The sequence below is a fragment of the Pelodiscus sinensis genome, chromosome 29 (assembly GCF_049634645.1).
Source record: "Pelodiscus sinensis isolate JC-2024 chromosome 29, ASM4963464v1, whole genome shotgun sequence".
NCBI classification, from domain to species: Eukaryota; Metazoa; Chordata; order Testudines; family Trionychidae; genus Pelodiscus; species Pelodiscus sinensis.
In genome coordinates, this window is record NC_134739.1 from 11,479,033 (window position 1) to 11,495,647 (window position 16,615).

At 57.0% G+C, this 16,615-nt stretch overlaps 2 protein-coding genes across 4 annotated transcripts in view; one reads left to right on the forward strand and one right to left on the reverse strand.

The window, feature by feature from the left end:
• GRB7 (growth factor receptor bound protein 7) overlaps nucleotides 1-4,301 on the reverse strand; it is a 48,416-nt gene extending 44,115 nt beyond the window's left edge. The window contains exon 1 of one of the 3 annotated variants that reach the window (XM_075911587.1): nucleotides 4,241-4,301. Coding sequence is in view for 1 of the 3 variants with exons in the window: in XM_075911584.1 (XP_075767699.1) it covers nucleotides 3,675-3,830 (156 nt within the window). In the remaining 2 variants the exon portion in view is untranslated. Of the gene's footprint in view, nucleotides 1-3,674; nucleotides 4,088-4,240 lie in introns of those variants that run through there. The other 2 variants (XM_075911584.1, XM_075911588.1) reach the window with 2 other exon arrangements.
• Nucleotides 4,302-12,190: 7,889 nt separating this feature from the next.
• Nucleotides 12,191-16,532, forward strand: MIEN1 (migration and invasion enhancer 1). Its single transcript, XM_075911527.1, has 4 exons — nucleotides 12,191-12,349; nucleotides 13,111-13,208; nucleotides 14,293-14,369; nucleotides 15,293-16,532. Exons 1-4 carry the CDS (start codon nucleotides 12,291-12,293, stop codon nucleotides 15,374-15,376), a joined length of 318 nt encoding a protein of 105 aa, XP_075767642.1. The 5' UTR covers nucleotides 12,191-12,290; the 3' UTR covers nucleotides 15,377-16,532.
• Nucleotides 16,533-16,615: the final 83 nt, after the last annotated feature.

Here is a 16,615-nt window from a genome sequence, read left to right on the forward strand (position 1 = left end):
TTGTGGCTCTGCCGTCGGAGAGCCTCAGAGAGGCCCAGGTTAAAATGAGCCCTAGGGCGAGGCTGCTCTGTGGAGAGACAGGTTCCCCCAGGTTCCGGGGAGCCTTTCGTTTCATCTGGGCTAACTTAACACTGGGGAGGAGGGAATTCTGAGCGGGGCTGGAGTTAATTTGCAGCACAAGGTTTGTCAGACTGGATCGGCTCAGGTCCAGTTAATGTCAGTCAGTTCCCTGTCCAGGCTCCAACAAGGCCCAGCACTGGGAGGGAGAACCCCCACGTGGTCACTTCTGGAATTACCACTGTCAGCTAGACGTTGTCTGTCCCCGAAAGCCAGCAGGTTTATTTCCCATTCAGAACTTGCTCCTGGTTATTTGTCACCCCTCTGTGCTCTAGTGCTGGCTAGCGCTATATAAATGCCCTGTCCTTTTATAAATCCTGTTAAACCTGGTAACATCATGAGGCAGGGAGTTCCACAGGCTAATGGCACTTCATCTGAAAAGAGTACTTCCTTCAATCCGTTTTAAATGTGCGACCTTCTAATGTCCCCGCCCGTCCGATTTCCCCGCCCAAATGTCACATGTTCAGAAAAGCAGGGCCATGCACATCCAAGCCGTGCTGGCCCCCGGGCAGGATTCAAACGGGCAGAAATAAGGAGGAATCCATGACTCTCTCTCTGACCTAAACTCCTGCCCAAGGAGAAGACACCAGTCAGCACAATCAGGCGTGAGGCTGGATTGGAGCAGTGATCATGACCGAAGATGTTTCCCACCGTCCCCAGAAGGGGGCAGGGGTAATCCCCAATTGATCAGAGAGGGGTCTGTCCGGGAATCCCTTTTTCCCACCCCCCAGCGTCCCAGCAGTGTGGATTGATGAGAGCTCCCATTTTACGCTTCCAAGTCCCCCTTCCCATTGATTGCCAGGCCAATGGTCCAGCTGACCCAACAGCAGTGAGATCTGGGTTCCCTTGGAAGCTGGTGCCCACCAGCCTGCTTTGCTCAGCTGGGAGAGCCGGCCCTGGCATCCCAAGGAAAGAAAAAGCCGTTTATAGCCGTGGAATTACAGCGCTGGCTTGGCTGCTACTGCCTCGGCGTTCCTGCCACCTCCCATTCTGTGCAGCGCGGAGACGGAGCTTTGGTTTCCAGGAACAGAAAACTGCTTTCCAGGAACATTCAGGAAGGCAGCGTTTCCAGGCACCATCTCAGTTCGGGAAGAAAACCCCCAGCAAGGCACAGCAGCACCAATCACCGATCCCTCGGGGATGGGAGCAGCCAAGGGCCAGGCAGGGAGAGCAGGGACTGCTCCGTGTCAGACCTACGTGTATCTCCAAGTCATGGTTGCCTGTATACTGGGTGCTTGTGCGGCTGCCCAGGAGAGATTCTAGTGCTACCTAGCGGAGTGCCCACAGCTAGAGTTGTGTTGCTGGTTGGTGGTGCACATTCCCACATGCCTCGGTGCATATCAAAAAATTATTCCGCACATGGATGGAAAAAATCTGTACCTGGATGGAAATGATTAGAGGGAACGTTGCTCCAGGGTGTTCTTTCTCCTCACCTCTGCATCCCACCCCACTCTTGCGAAGCCCCTAGTGTCACCCGCAAGCCATCGCCACAGAGAGCAGCCGCGTTTGGCTGGCCTGGCGTCACGTTGTCCGATCATGCACAGGAGCGGGGCCCGGCATTACCCCCACACAGGTTCTGTCTGCTCTGGGGAAAGCGTTTTGCGTGTAACTCCGGTTAAAACAGCACAACAGAAGAGGCAACGGTGCTGACAGTCCCGGTGAGCAGCTCAAGTCGCAGCCCCGAGGGCGGCCGGCGGTGCGAGGGCGGCCGGCGGTGGGAGCCAGGCTGCTAGCTTCAATTCAAAGTGGCGGCCGTGTGGCAACCATGCAGCTGCTTCAACCTGAAGTAAAACCGCTCTCCTTCTGCAGTGCAGCTGCACCTTCCCCGGGGGCCAGGCGGCAGGAATCCCAGCTGGTCCTCCGCCATCCCGCCGGACCGGGGGGCTTGGGGAGGTGCAGCCTGCCATGGGCTTCGGCCCTTGTGGGTTGTGTGGCAGAGATGAGGGGGCTCAGTGCTGCTCTCTGTGCCGGGCCTGGCGGCTTTTTGGTGCCCTTCCGGGCACCAGGCGTGGAGGATGGCAGCAGCTTGAAGCCACGGCGGAGCGAGCCAGCAGCGGGCACAGAGCAGAAGAGAGGACGGTTCCGTGGCTGATCTGCCACACTGGGCAGCGCTGGCACTTATAGCCCCCTCCCAGAGAGGTCAGTAAATCAGCAGTACTGTGTGCAGTTACCCCGACCCTGCCAACAGGCCCGTCTGCGTCCTGGTCCTGGAGATGTCTGTACTCCAGACGTCGCCCTGTGCAGGCCTGGCCCCTCCCGGCCCTGTGCACATGTAACCACCACCAGGCGGATTTGAACCTGGGATCTCTGGCGCTAAGTACAGGAGCCTCTACCCTCTGAGCTAAAAGCAGGCTGGCTCCCAGCCCGTGCTGTGGGGGTCTCTTGATCTTAACTGTTGCTGTAGTATAGGTACCGCTTGCATTGCTCAGTACCCACACTAGGTGTGTGTAGAGGTGGCCCGTGAGCCTCGGCAAACTAGACAGTTGCCTAGGGCGCCGCCGGCCCGGGCGCCCCATGTTGACGTCACGGCCATTGGCGGCCGTGCAGGCGTGGACACCGATCGCGGCTGCCGCAGCCGGCCTCAGACCGCTCCTGGGTGTGTGGGTTACACAACACACACTGGGCTACATGAATTCCGGGACCGACCGGGCCCAGGAAACGCTTGATTCCCACAGGGTCGAATCCTCAGGACCTGAGCGGTGCCAACCCGGAGAATTTGCCGGACCACGGGAGGTTGCTATGGTCTAGCGGCGTGACCAACGCTCCCACTGCGGGCTGGGCTGTCAGAAGCCCGGTGGGGGTGAATCAGAGCTAAGCAACAGCCCAGAACACCCAGCGCCAGGACGGGGGGCTGGAAACAAACTTTATGGGACCGCGGGAAACGTGGCCCCACTCATGGATGCTGCGGTTCTGCATTTCAAGTGTGTTAGGAGCCAGGCAGGCCAGCAGCCCAGCTCAGTTCTGGCTTACGCGGGGTCTGGGAGCTCAGACCCGCCCTGTGCTGCTGCCTCTGTATCAGAGACAACAGCAGGGTGACAGGCAGCCGGTCCACGCGGGGGGCTGGTTTTTAAACTGGCTCCCCCCACAGACCAGCTCCTGCCTGGCACCCTGCGCTGCTGCCTCTGATACAGCGGCAGCAGCAGGGAGTGGCAGGGGGCTCTTGGGGAGTGGGGCGCACTGGCTGCCGTCCCCGTCCCCAGGGACTGTCGAATAGTCGCCTCACCGATAAGAATCCACGAGGTTACTCGACTGTTCAATTTCCCGACATTTCACATCCCTGTGAGAACTCAAGGACTCCTGGCTCTCCGCCCGCACTGCTGCACTGCTCCCTTGGGTGTACCCGGTCATGCACACTCACCATAGCGGACCCATGCACACGCCCAGGGGCACACACCGTGCACGCACAGCCACGGGCATGGGCAGATTTCCCCATGGGCAGGGCTCGCACCCCGGGCAGCAGGACCGGACGGCCCCACGGTGCTGCCCCTTCCTGTGACGTGGGGTTGGGAGCGTCTAACAGCAGGCGGGACCCGGCGCTGCCGAGAGGGAGCGATTACCTTGCCGGGGGAGGTCGTGCTGAGGGCCCCATTCTGCTCCGGGGACGCCTGAACCTTCCTGGGGGGGGCCTGTTGGCCAAGGCAGGCGCAGCAGCAAGCCACCCCCCCGGCCTTCTTCCAGTGGAGCAGCCGGCTCTCCCGCATCGCCCGGTTCATCTCTTCCGGAGCCGACTCTCCCCCCCCCCCAGCGCCCTCCGGCTCCCGGCTCCTTTCCTCTTCCCTGAGCCGGCCCGTGGCTCCGCTAACAAGGCACTGCCATCCGCCCGGCTGCTGCCCCTGTTCCAAAATGACTCAGCTGGCGGCCGAGCCCCGGGCGCACGCAGCCACCGCGAGGGCCCCGGACGCTGCGCCCTTGCGTGATGACAGGGCTGGAGGTTTCAAATAGCGACCAGGCCAGCGTCGCAAGGCGCCAGGACCTCCCCCCCTCCACTCTCTGGCTTGCCGGCCTCCGCGCCTGCCTGCCCCCAAGTGCCCCTTCCGGTCCCTCCCCAGCCCGATCGAGGGGGAGCCCCTGGGGCCGCTGCAGGCTGGCATCCCCGGGAGCCGGCGCGTCACGCAGCACTCACCCCGGATCCTGAGCGCCGCAGACTCCGCTTGGGCCCACGCCATGTTCCGAGCTATTTCTGTCCGCCGGGGGGGCGAGGGGAGGCAGGACGTAAGCACTCAGGTATTCCTTGCTGGCAGGAAACCCTGGACGCTGGCACATTGGAGAGCAGCGGGGGAGGGGAGGCACCCTGATTTACTGCACCCTGAGCCGCTTCACCCCCACATGCCACCTGCTTGCCCGGGCGCTCGCCATCCGTCGGCAGCAGCCTGCTTCTTCCGGCTCACCCTGCCGTTAGCACACGGCCGCTGCGTTCCGGTGGGGTGCCCCCTCCCGCCATGGGGCTGACACGGGGCAGGGGGAGAGGGGGGTACGAGCTGGGTTAAGCTCAATGGTTTGTACCTTGGCTTTGCAGGAGGCTGATCTTGCCGGAAGCCTTGGGTTTGGCTCCAGACAGACCCAGGGACCAGCGGCTCAGGGTCTTGGGGAGGGGTCTGAACCGTGGGATTCAAGGGGAGTGCGCCAGCAGCACATTTCATCCCCCCCCCCTTGGCACCTGGCATTCCTCCGCCTGCTCAAGTGAGGTATGAAATCGGGGGCCTATTTTCCAGGGAGCCTAGAATCCTGGAACGGGAAGAGACCTCGAGAGCCCATCAAGTCCTGTCCCCTCCCCTCCTGGCGGGACCAAGCACCGTCTAGACTGGGGTGGGCAACCCACCAAGCGGGAGGATCTGGCCCGCGGAGGCCCTGCTGCTCCCCTGCCCTCAGGCCAATTAGCGCCTGGGGGCGGGGAGCGCGTGAAACTTCCTCCCACCCTGGCAGGACCACGCAGCGCTTTGAAGGGCCAAGCGCTCCTGGCAGGGCGGGAGGAGACGTCACGAGCTTCCCCGCCCCCAAGCCCTGATTGGCCTGGGGACGGGGAGCATGCAAAGCCTCCTCCCAACCTTCCAGGGGCATGGGTGCCTAGTGGGGAAGGGTGGGGCAAAGGGGCTCCCCATCCCCAGACCAATCATGGTCTGTGGGTGGGGTAGTCCAGAAGCATCCGGGCCCCGCCCCTTCTGATTTAGGCCACGCCCCTTCCAGGACCACCTGGGGCCACTTCAAAAATGTTTGAAGTGGCCCCCACTCAAAATTATTGCCCCCCCAATCTAGACCATCGTTGAGCGATGTTTGTTTAACCCGCTCTTAAATATCTCCAGTGATGGAAACCCCCCCACAACCTCCCCAGGCAATTTATTCCAGTGCTTACCCACCCTGGCAGGTAGGAAGTTTTTCCTACTGTCCAGCCTGAACCTCCTCAGCTGCAACTGAAGCCGGTTGCTCCTCAGAGGTCAAGGAGAACAGTTTTCTCCCTCCTCCTTGTCACACCCTTATAGAATCTGATACTTGAAAGCTGCCGTCATGTCCCCTCTTAGATCGTCTCTTTGCTAAACGAAACACGCCCAGTTCTTGCAGTCCTCCCTCGCAGCTCATGTTTTCTAGGCCGTAAGACGTTCTTTGTACGGGGATGGCGGGAATTTCCTGGGGGCAGAGACGGGAAGCGGAGGCCTGGGAATACCGCAGCACCCTCTGGCTTGAAGGAAGAGTAGCAACCAGATGTGGAGATTCCTCCATGTGCAGGGCACTGGGCTTTGGTCAGTGGCTTTCAACAGCTGCATTGTTCTAATTGGCCCAGCACCCCGTCCCTGCCAAGCTCTGCTGTCCCTAGGGCCATGGGTGAGAAGCGCTAGGGCCGCTGATTCAGGGGTGTAGCCGTGGGTGGGCCTGAGTGGGCCGTGGCCCTTCCGCTTTGATTCCAGGCCCATCCCCTGCCAGCCCACCCGGTGCTCCAGCCGGGAGGTGGGGTCGGGGCACCAGGACTTCCTCTGCTTTGCCCTAAATTCCAGCCCAGGAGCGGGGGCGGGGCGCCGGGGCTTCCCCCACTCTGCCCGGGGTGCAACCAGAGAGTGGGGTCAGGGTTCTGGGACATAACCCCGCCCCACAGCACTGCCCACCCACCCGAGGGGGCCCTCCTGGCGATGCCACGGCACCGGTTTGCTGTTTTCTCTCCTCTGGCTTTATCGTCTCAGAGCCAGATCCGATTTCCGACCCGGCAGGGCGGGAGAGGTGGATTTTCCATCCCAGGGAGCCTCTGGTTCCGGTCTGGATGCCTTTCTGGAAGAGGTTGAGCCAAATGATTGGGCTCGGTTCATGGGTAAGTTGGGTGAGATACTCTGGCCTCAGGGGTCGCCAGGTGTCCAGTTTTCACCCGGACAGTCCGATAATTGCGCCTTCCGTCCAGTAAAAAAACTGAGAAAATACCAGACATGTAAAATGTCCGGTATTTTCTGTTTTCCTCGGACAGAAAACCGGTGGAGACATTTTTCCCCTGCTGCATATGGTGGGAGTGGAGGGAGCGGGGAGTGTGGGAATTTAAAGGCGCAGCGACCTTTTTTTTTTCTCAACAAGATTGGTCTCCCGTTTTGTTTTGTTTTCTTTTTTTTCTCAACCAATTTTTTCCCCCGCCATGTTCGGGATTTTTTGTGAAGGTATCTGGCAACCCTAGGGGTCAGAGGAGGGGATCAGCGGGGCCTTCAGATCTCTGCACCTATGGACAGCAGCGCCACCGACTGATCACAGCGCCACCGACTCCAGATGTACGCGAGGGAACAGCCCCGCTCTGGAGGGGAACTTTCCTGGCTTCTACAAGACCCTGCTGAGATGGGCCGGATCCGACTCCCTGCTCCCACTTCCTTTACCCAGAGGCCTCGCTGACCTCGAGGGCTCCCCTGCCACTCTCCAGTGTGGCAGAGTCGTCGTCGCCCCAAAAAAGCTGGGCCCTGGATTTCCAGGGGCTCGACCCCCAACCTTGTTGTGGTCACCTAGGGCAGGGGCAAGAGCTGGGGTGGGCAATCATTTTTGCAGGGGGGCCACTTAATGAATTTTGGTGGGTGGTCACGGGCCAGCTCCACCCACCCAGAAGGGGTGGGGCCTGGGCGGAAGGGGCGGAGCCATTTAAATACGATCCTGCTGCCTGAGCCACCGCCTGGAAATGCGGTGACCCAAGCCGCAGGATATAAATGGAATCCGGGCAGATGCAGTCTGTGGGCCAGATCCAAGTGTTAGGCCGGCTGGATCCGGCCCCAGGGCCACATCCGGCCTCTGGGCCGCATCTTGCCCAGCCCTGGGCTAAGGTGTCCTCACTCCCAGGTGCTCTCTTCTCAATGGACGCTTTTCTGACTCACTGCTGGTTACACAGAGCTCAGGCAAACACAGTGGCTACGTCTAGACTGGCATGATTTTCCGGAAATGCTTTTAACGGAAAAGTTTTCCGTTAAAAGCATTTTCAGAAAATCGCATCTAGATTGGCACGGACGCTTTTCCGCAAAAGCACTTTTTGCGGAAAAGCGTCCATGGCCAATCTAGACGCGCTTTTGCGCAAAAAAGCCCTGATCGCCATTTTCACCATTGGGGCTTTTTTGCAGAAAACAACTCGCTGCTGTCTACACTGGTCCTTTTGCGCAAAAGCTTTGCGCAAAAGGGACTTTTGCCCGAACGGGAGCAGCATAGTATTTCTGCAAAAAGCACTGATTTCTTACAGTAGGAAGTCAGTGCTTTTGCGGAAATTCAAGTGGCCAGTATAGACAGCTGGCAAGTTTTTCCGGAAAAGCGTCTGATTTTCCGGAAAAACTGGCCAGTCTAGACACAGCCACTGTGTTTAACAGAAATCGTTGGGGAGGGGGGGACGAATAAGGAAAAACTGGAAAAAGTTGCTGGAAGACGCATCACTCAGCTCTGTGGCATGGTGCCCTCACGCCCAGTGTCTCTGGAGAGTCAGGCCAGGTCTCAGTTTGTTTCTGGTAAGTCCCAGGCCTCCTCCTTGGGCCCTGGCTGCCCTGCAGGGATGCTGGATCCTTGCAGGATCCTTCTCCCCCAGAATCATCTCCCCTCCCCCCCTCTCCTCCTCCCCCCAAGCCAGAAGAGCCCATGTTCAGTGCAAAATCAATCCGGCCTGGATGGGGATGTGTGAACTCACACACCCACAGAGCAGGGGGCACGAGGGCGAGAGAGGGGAGAACACGGAGAACTGTAGATAAGGAGAGGTCTCCTGCCTTTGGCAAATACCTGCTGATTTCGCAAGCCACTGGCATCTGGGATCCGCCCACTGCATTAGGAGAAACCGAAACTTAGGCATGTTGCAGGGAAGAGCTGGAAACGAGGACTTGTCCCAGCGCCAGCAGGGCTGGGCTTTGCAAGTGCGTCGCTTCCTGGGCCTTGAGGAAGCACAGCTGTGCCGGAGTGCTGCTGGCAGATCCAGCTGTGGGCAAAGGCCACCGAAGGCACCTTCCGGGGCTGCCAAGTTCCCATCCGTACAGCTGAATCAGCAGAGGGAAGGGAGGGAGAGCCGTGGCTCTATCATGGAGTCCCCTCAGATGCACCCGGTGGAGCAGAGCGGTGGCAAAGTGGAAGACGTGGTCCATAGCTTCCTGCAGGCTCAGGAGGGAGTGGAAGAGCTCTGTGGCCGCTACAGGAAAAGAATCCAGGCTTCTCGGAGCGCCCTGCAGTCCCTCCGGGAGGAGGTGATGGGGGATTTCCAGAACATACACAGCTTCTTGTATGCTGAGGAGCAATCCGTGATGTCCAGGATTGGCCAAGAAGAAAGGCAGGTCCTCAGGAACCTGGAGGACAGGGTGACGGACGTCACCAAGAGGGCGGCTTGTGTTCTAGAGCTAATGGATTACCTGAGTGGGGCACAGGACCCCGCTGGGCACCTGACGGATGTGGCCGAGAGCCAGGTGGATCAGCTAAAGGCTGAGCTGACCCGGCAGCACAAGGAGCTGAGACACTTCAGGCCGGCGGTCCTCTCCAGCCCGTCTCTGACGTACGTGGTCTGCCGGAGGATGCTGGGGCATGTGATGCGGTCTGCTCTGGAGCGCCTCACCCTGGACCCCAAGACGGCCCATGCGCACCTGCAGCTCTCCAAAGACCTGACATCGGCCAACCTGGGCCCGGGTGCCCAGGCTGTCCCGGAGAACCCTGAGCGCTTTAAGCCATGTCTGTACGTCCTCGGCTCTCAGGATTTCTGCTCAGGCAGGCACTACTGGGAGGTGAGCGTCGGGGGCAAAAGCAACTGGGTCATCGGGGTTGCCAGCCAGAGCGTCAACCGCAAGGCGGTGGAAGATCTCCACCCTGAAAATGGATACTGGGCCCTTCGGAAGGTACCAGGCGACCAGTACTATGCCCTGTCCTCACCCCCAGCCCTCCTGACCCTGGATTCCAGCCCCACGAAGGTGGGCGTTTGCCTGGACTATGAAAGTGGCAGGGTCGGGTTTTACGACGCTGAGGGCATGGCAGAGATCTGCATCCTCAGGGGCGACTTCCGGGAGCCGTTACATCCTTTCTTCTGCCCCGGCCTGGTGCTGACGGAGCAGGACCATGAGCCTCTCCGGCTGTGCGGTTAAGGCAGGGGGAGACAGCTGCTAGGCTGGTTCCCTAAGCAAATGGGGGCTGGATCGGCTGATACCTATGAAGTAAAGGCATCAAATCATGGGCGGCAGATAGGCATCGCCTTCCCAAACCGCCAGCCTGGCCCCGCCCACACAACACCTACTGTAGGCGCTCTGGGGGCGGAGCGTTGCTGCCCCTGAGAGCCTGCCCTCTGCCTGCCCCGTGCTCCAGGGCCAAGGAAGGCTGGGGGCCTGTGCCCTCCTCCTCGTGGTCTGGGGCCACGTGCCACCCACCCTCTCTGGGGCTGCCGACAGAGCTGGTCTTAGGGGAGGGCTGTGACTGCATTTCTGGCCTGACCTCCTGAATCCTCCCCCCAGGTTTCCCTGGTTACTCCCTGACCTTTTTTTTTTTTTGTTTGCTTGACAAATTTTCCCTGACGTTTGGTTTTTTTGGTTTTGTTTTGTTTGACAAATTTTTGTCTGGTATTTTTTTTTAAACCATCTGGCAACCCTAGGGACAAGCCGGGCAGTCGCCCGTGGCCGCCAATTGGTTAGGACTGGCCCTGCCCTCCTGTGATGGGGGCTGGGGCCTGGGCAGAAAGGGCAGGGATGGGGGGCAGAGTTCACCCTCCGCCCATGTATCATAGAATCATAGAACCACCGAACTGGAAGAGACCTCAGAAGGCATCAAGTCCAGCCCCCTGCTCTAGGCAGGGCCAATCCCAACTAAATCAACCCAGCCAGGGCTTTGTCAAGCCGAGACTTAAACACCTCTAGGGATGGAGACTCCACTACTTCCCTAGGGAACCCATTCCAGTGCTTCACCACCCTCCTAGGGAAATAGTTTTTCCTAATATCCAACCTGGACCTCTCCCACCACAACTTGAGACCATTGCTCCTTGTTCTGCCACCTGTCACCACTGAGAACAGCCTCTCTCCAGCCTCTTTGGAACCTCCCTTCAGGAAGTTGAAGGCTGCTATCAAATCCCTCCTCACTCTTCTCTTTTGCAGACTAAACAGACCCATGTCCCTCAGCCTCTCCTCATAAGTCATATTCTCCAGCCCCCTAAGCATTTTGGTTGCCCTCCGCTGGACCCTCTCCAATGCGTCCACATCCTTTTTGTAGTGGGGGGCCCAGAACTGGACACAATACTCCAGATGTGGCCTCACCAAAGCCGAATAAGGGGGAATAATGACATCTCTGGATCTGCTGGCAATGCTCCTCTTAATGCAACCTAATATGCCATTAGCCTTCTTGGCTACAAGGGTACACTGTTGACTCATATCCAGCTTCTCATCCACTGTATCAAGTCAGTGAAGGGAAAGAGGAGAAATAAACTAAGTGCTGCTCTGTGACCCCCCTTTGGAGTGTTTCATTTGTGTGGCGCTCTGGGCTGGGGTGTGAGTAGGATCACTGGGTTTTCCCCTGTCGCTCTTCCGTCACTTGCAGCAACGTCCCATGGTCCCCCGCCCCCAGTCTCTGTCCTGATGGGACAAAGCAGCCAGTGGCAGTATCACCCACCCACTCAATAGATTCCAAGAGCCTGAAGAAGGCCCCCGAAGATGAGATTGGCATAAAAGTCACGGGGTTAAAAATAAAATCACTTTAGACATGGTTTAATTTCCCTTTCAGCGTCGTGGCCTTTAGGGGCCATGGTTAGCGGCTCTCCACAGCCACAGGAAACATTTGTGTGTGTGTGTATGTGTGTAACTGACATTCTTCCATGAATGAGATTTATTGGAGCATGAGCTTTCGTGGGCAGAAACCCATTTCCTCAGATGCATGTCTTCTGAGAAAGTGGGTCCCTTAGTCTATAAGGTGCCACGGGATGTATCATTGTTTCTGCAGATTCAGACCCCTCTGATACTTGCGAAATTCTTACAGAATCAATTGACTCCAGGAGCTAGCGCCTGAAGAATAGCCACCAAATATTGGAAAATTGCGACATGTAGCCCATAGAGCTGCCGGTCCTCCAGGATTGACCTGGAGTCTTCTGGAATCTGCCGGTGACCAGGGAAAGCCACCCTGGAGATTTTAATAGGCTATTTAAGAAAATGACATGATGTCATGTTGGGGGGGGGGGGAAGGAATCTCCTGGAGCAGCCTAGTGGCCGGGCTAATGCCATTCTTAGGGTCCCTGTTCCAGGAGTTTTGGGGAGTGTGTCTGGGGGGGGCAGGGGGGAGGCGGGTTCTTCCCCCCCAAAAAGGAGAGAGGTGTGTTTGGGGTGAGAAACGGACCCCAGGGGGTGGGGCGCTCCCAGGTGTGTTTGTTGGGGGGGTGTTGACTCCTGTGTGGGGGAAGCACCCCTGAGTGGGTGGGGGGGCCATGGAGAGGGGGGGCCCCTGGGAGTGAGGGGGGACCCCATGGGATTGATGCACCCCTGACTGGGTCTGAGTGGGGAGCGACCCCATGGGGGTGGGGGTGGGGCTCCCATGAGCGGATGGGAGGGGTCATGCCCGGCGGGGGGAGGAGTCAAACTCCAGGCCCCGCCCCCTCCCCGGGCAAGCAGCGGTTGCAGTACTTCCGCTCCGCCTCTAGGGGCCGCTGGCGGCCGCGGCGGGTGCCCGGAAGCGCCCCCAGCACGTGACCAAGGAAGCCGGAAGTGGGCCGGGGGGGGGGGCGGTCCGCGGACTGCAGGGACGCGATGAGCGAAGGGTCCGAGCCGGCGGCGCCCGCCGGGGTCCGCATCGTGGTGGAGTATTGGTGAGCGGGGGGGTCCTGGGGGATGGGACGGGGCCCCCAGGGAAAGGGGGGGCTGTGCGTGTCCCGAGGGGAAGGTGGGGGAGGGGCTGTGCGTGTCCCGAGGGGAAGGTGGGGGAGGGGCTGTGCGTGTCCTGGGGGGGGCTGTGCGTGTCCCGAGGGGAAGGTGGGGGAGGGGCTGTGCGTGTCCTGGGGGGGGCTGTGCGTGTCCCGAGGGGAAGGTGGGGGAGGGGCTGTGCGTGTCCTGGGGGGGGCTGTGCGGGTCCCAAGGGGAAGGTGGGGGAGGGGCTGTGCGTGTCCCGAGGGGAAGGTGGGGGAGGGGCTGTGCGTGTCCCGAGGGGAAGGTGGGGGAGGGGCTGTGCGTGTCCTGGGGGGGGGGCTGTGCGGGTCCCGAGGGGAAGGCGGGGGGGGGGGCTGTGCGGGTCCCCGGGGCGGGCGGGGGCATTGGGGTTTGTGTGCGCTGCGGTGGGGGAGTGTTCAGCCGTTGGCTAAATTTGGCAGTTCACACGGAGGAGCCTGGGGGAGGGTTCAGGGCTCCAGCAGGAACAGGAGGGGGTGATGGTCCTGAGGGGATGCCCCATATCCCCCCCCCTTCCTCTGTGTGTGTGGTGCTGTATTTCAGCTCCCACTGGATAGCTGCTCTGCCTAGCAATGGCACTGAAATTCGCCCCCCCCCACCCTCTCAGCTGCTCCGACGGCACCTCCAAAGCTTTTGCTCTGTGTGCGCCTTTGCCAACCATCTGTTTTTCTTCTTTTCTTAACAGTGAACCCTGTGGGTTTGAGTCCACGTACCTTGAATTGGCAAGTGCGGTGAAAGAAGAGTACCCAGATATAGAAATTGAATCCAGGCTCGGGGGGAAAGGTAAGATTTTCTACCAAACTTTCACAACTGTTTAGGCACTGCAATGCCAACCTTGCAGCCACAAAACTTTTATTCTCGAAGGGCCATCTGGGTGATGTATGTTGTGTGTTGGCAATTAATTTGCATGTTGGCAGATGATTCCTCTTAAAAGGGGAAGGGATTCAAAGTGCGTGGGAGAAGAGAGGAAGCAACTTGGTCCTAGAGACATGATTTTCCTATGGGCTATGTAGCTCTTTGGGACAGGACGTGCTAACCACAAGAACTGCCTCTTTCTGCAGCTGTCTTGAGAATATAGGGATGACTAGGAATCCAGCAAGTGTGGATCTTGGTTCAGGAGTGTGGGCCAGGACTTTTTTGGTTGATAGGTTTATGGTTTTGGAATTGCTATTTCACCAGTGACCTACCGGAATCTGCATCTTCTAGAGCCCAGGGTAGGACACAGCTCTGTGCATATAAAGAATCCCCTTTGTGTTTGCTACACTCCACTCCTGATTTGTTTTCTTATCAGGAGGCATTCACACCCAACCCAGTTTGCTCCTGCTTAGCACATGAAGTAACTAGCTCACAAGTGACACAGGCCATAACCTTAATGGTGGAGAGGATACATAACATTATTTAGATGGTTTCAATTTACGCAGACGTTGGGAAATGATTGTAGACGGAGACTGATCCGTACCAGCAAATTTGAACCTGTGTAATACAGAAAGACTGCTGGGTTCTGTGTCTGAATGTTGCAGCTTTTGTGTGACCAGGGTGAAGTGATGTGGCTTGTTTTCTTCTTCTGTAAAGCGAGGATAGTTCTCAACCTCATGGTGAGGTTGTGAGGGACCTTTTATGCAGGATATTTTATACAGCTCTTTGAGATCCTTGGGTTAAAGACACACATTTTAAGAGGCCTAGAACAGGCTTGTAACAGCTGCAATTAGATATGTTTTTCCCTGCTTGTTGTCTGTGTGCCTAAACTCTGAATGTCCTGATCTTCAACATTGACTAGGTGAACCTATGGGACTAGTTGATGAATTAAAAATGTGGTTCGGAAGTGTCTGCGGAGTATTACACCTTGGTTGTGTTCACTGTCTTTCAGGTGCCTTTGAAATTGAAATCAATGGGCAGCTCGTCTTCTCCAAACTAGAGAATGGTGGCTTTCCTTATGAGAAGGATGTAAGTACCAAGATCCCAGCTTGACTCTTGAATCAGTCAGTGTGGGGTGTGCCCATAGGGACGTTCCTGTTCACAACAATCCCCTTCTGGCTGAGAGACTTTTTATTTTTGGAAGCAACATACTTTGCAAAGGCGTTTCACCATCCTAGAGCCTTGCTACTTTGCTCCTCGTGTATCAAGGCAGGTTGCAAACCAATGGGTATGTTGTTACAATCAGAACCATGCTGCCTGTAACAGATTTCAAACACCATCCTGAACCCTGCTTTAGTGCGGGTTAAACCACAAACTGCTGCTTGCTTCTGATATTACTTGGCTTAGAAGCTTTGGCCAGCGTTTTCAAGAATGAGTGCTGATTTTGGGTGCCTGGCTTGAGACACCTTTTAAAGCAGGGGTGGGGAAACTTTTTTGGGTCGGGGGGGGGAGGAGGCGGCGCAGCAGTGGTGCTGCTGACCCACAGAAAAATCAGTTGAGGGGGCTGCACGCAAGTGAGAAGTAAAAAAAAAACCCGACAAACTCTCACCCAGGGGGTCCCCATGAAGGAGAAAGACACCCCCAACATTCCTCTCACACACCAGAGTTTAGGAGGAGCCAGGCTAGTAGATTTTGTGTGTTCAAGCACCATGATGGGGCGGGGCGGGGGGGGGGTGGGGGGGGGAGACTGGACCACCAGCCTAGACTCCCTAATACTGGGTGGAAGCATTATGCTTCGAGAGCCGGACCAGGGGCCACCTCTGGGCCTTAGGCTCCCCACCCCTGTTTTAAAGTATCCTAATTTTTCAGAAGGGGAGCACACAGCTCCTCCTTGACAGTCCAGCCCATGAAGCGGTTTCAAGTTAACCCCACGATTATTCTCCATTAGAGGCCTATGGGAGAATCTTTGATGGGGGAATTAATGCCTTTTAATTCTGTCTCTTGTTCTGTAGCTCATTGAAGCAATAAGAAGAGCCAGAAATGGGGAACCACTAGAAAAAATTACCAACAGCCGCCCCCCCTGTGTCATCCTGTAGCTCTGGCAGCACCCTCCTTGTCAGTACGCACGTTCTGTTCTGATCACCGTCAGCTCTGCCCATCCAGTCTTAACTCTCATTACCTTGCTGCTTTGCTCCTCTCTGCCTTCTGGCTTAATTAGCTCACTCTATGGCCAGGCAGCATCATGTGTGGAAGAGACCTCAAGGTAACTTGAATCGATAACTTAGCTGTGCAAAGAGGCTTGTGGGGAGTGGCACTGCATAAGGGAATGTGGGGCAGGGATGGGTCAGTTTAGAGCTTACTGCGTTGCTGTTGGGTAGGAAGGACTAAACTTTGGTGGTACTTTAGGCATATGCTGTTTCACCTCAGACAGCCACCCGAGCCCTGAGGAGGAGGAGAGTAAATCCAAGCCATCATTTTGTACCCCTCTTCCATTCCATACACGTCCTCGTTTCTCCTATTTTTGTGGCACGTATATGGGCAACTTTGTGCTGCCACCCTCCCCTAAAATCCTGGTGGGTTGGGCAGAGTTGACCAGACATTTCCTGGCACCAGCAGGAGTTCTGAGTGCGCTGAGAAAGGGCTGCCTGGTTTTGCTTAGCATTATGCTCTGGAAAGGAGAAGGACTTCATGCCAAAGAGTAGCAGACAGTGGTTTGGGACCGTCTGCAGAGAACAGCCTGTGACGGTTACGAAGACCTGGTGATTTGGATCAGAAGCAGGTTTTAGAAGAACGGAATTGTTTGTAAATGCTGAACACTATTGTTGCCACTGTTTAAACCAGTGCTAATATGCAGAATCAATTAGACATCAGTTTTTGGATAGTAGAATCCCTTTCTTCTTTTCTCTCCTCCTGGGTGAACCATAATTAGTGACTGACTTCTAATTGCCCATCTGCTCCCTGCAGAAACCTCCCCACGCCCCCATTCCTCCTGTTTCACACTCAATTTTCACATTCTATTGTCATGGCTTTGCCCTTTGACACTGAATGCCAAGGGGGTGAATGAGCGAAAGGATAAAGTGCTAAGTGACTTAAGAGAATGCTGGTGTTACAGATAAGAACCTGGCAGTGCCAATGAAATTCTGGCTGCCTGGTGTCTAATTTATGCTTTGAGATATGGGAGGGAGGCTCTATTTATTATAGACTGTGTATTTAAAAACGGCCAGTAGTAAATAAAGTCACAATAAAACCTTATTCCTTTTTACATTGTCTGGGGATATAAAAGAACGGGGTGTTCTGTGCACTGGACTATGAAAGCTTTGGAGTGCTACAGGTGG

Bases quoted from the DNA above. Each gene is read 5' to 3' on its own strand.
- MIEN1 (XM_075911527.1), top strand. From the start codon at position 12,291: ATGAGCGAAGGGTCCGAGCCGGCGGCGCCCGCCGGGGTCCGCATCGTG. The intron at 13,209-14,292 runs GTAAGATTTTCT...ACTGTCTTTCAG, and splicing joins ATCCAGGCTCGGGGGGAAAG to GTGCCTTTGAAATTGAAATC. The intron at 14,370-15,292 runs GTAAGTACCAAG...CTTGTTCTGTAG, and splicing joins GCTTTCCTTATGAGAAGGAT to CTCATTGAAGCAATAAGAAG.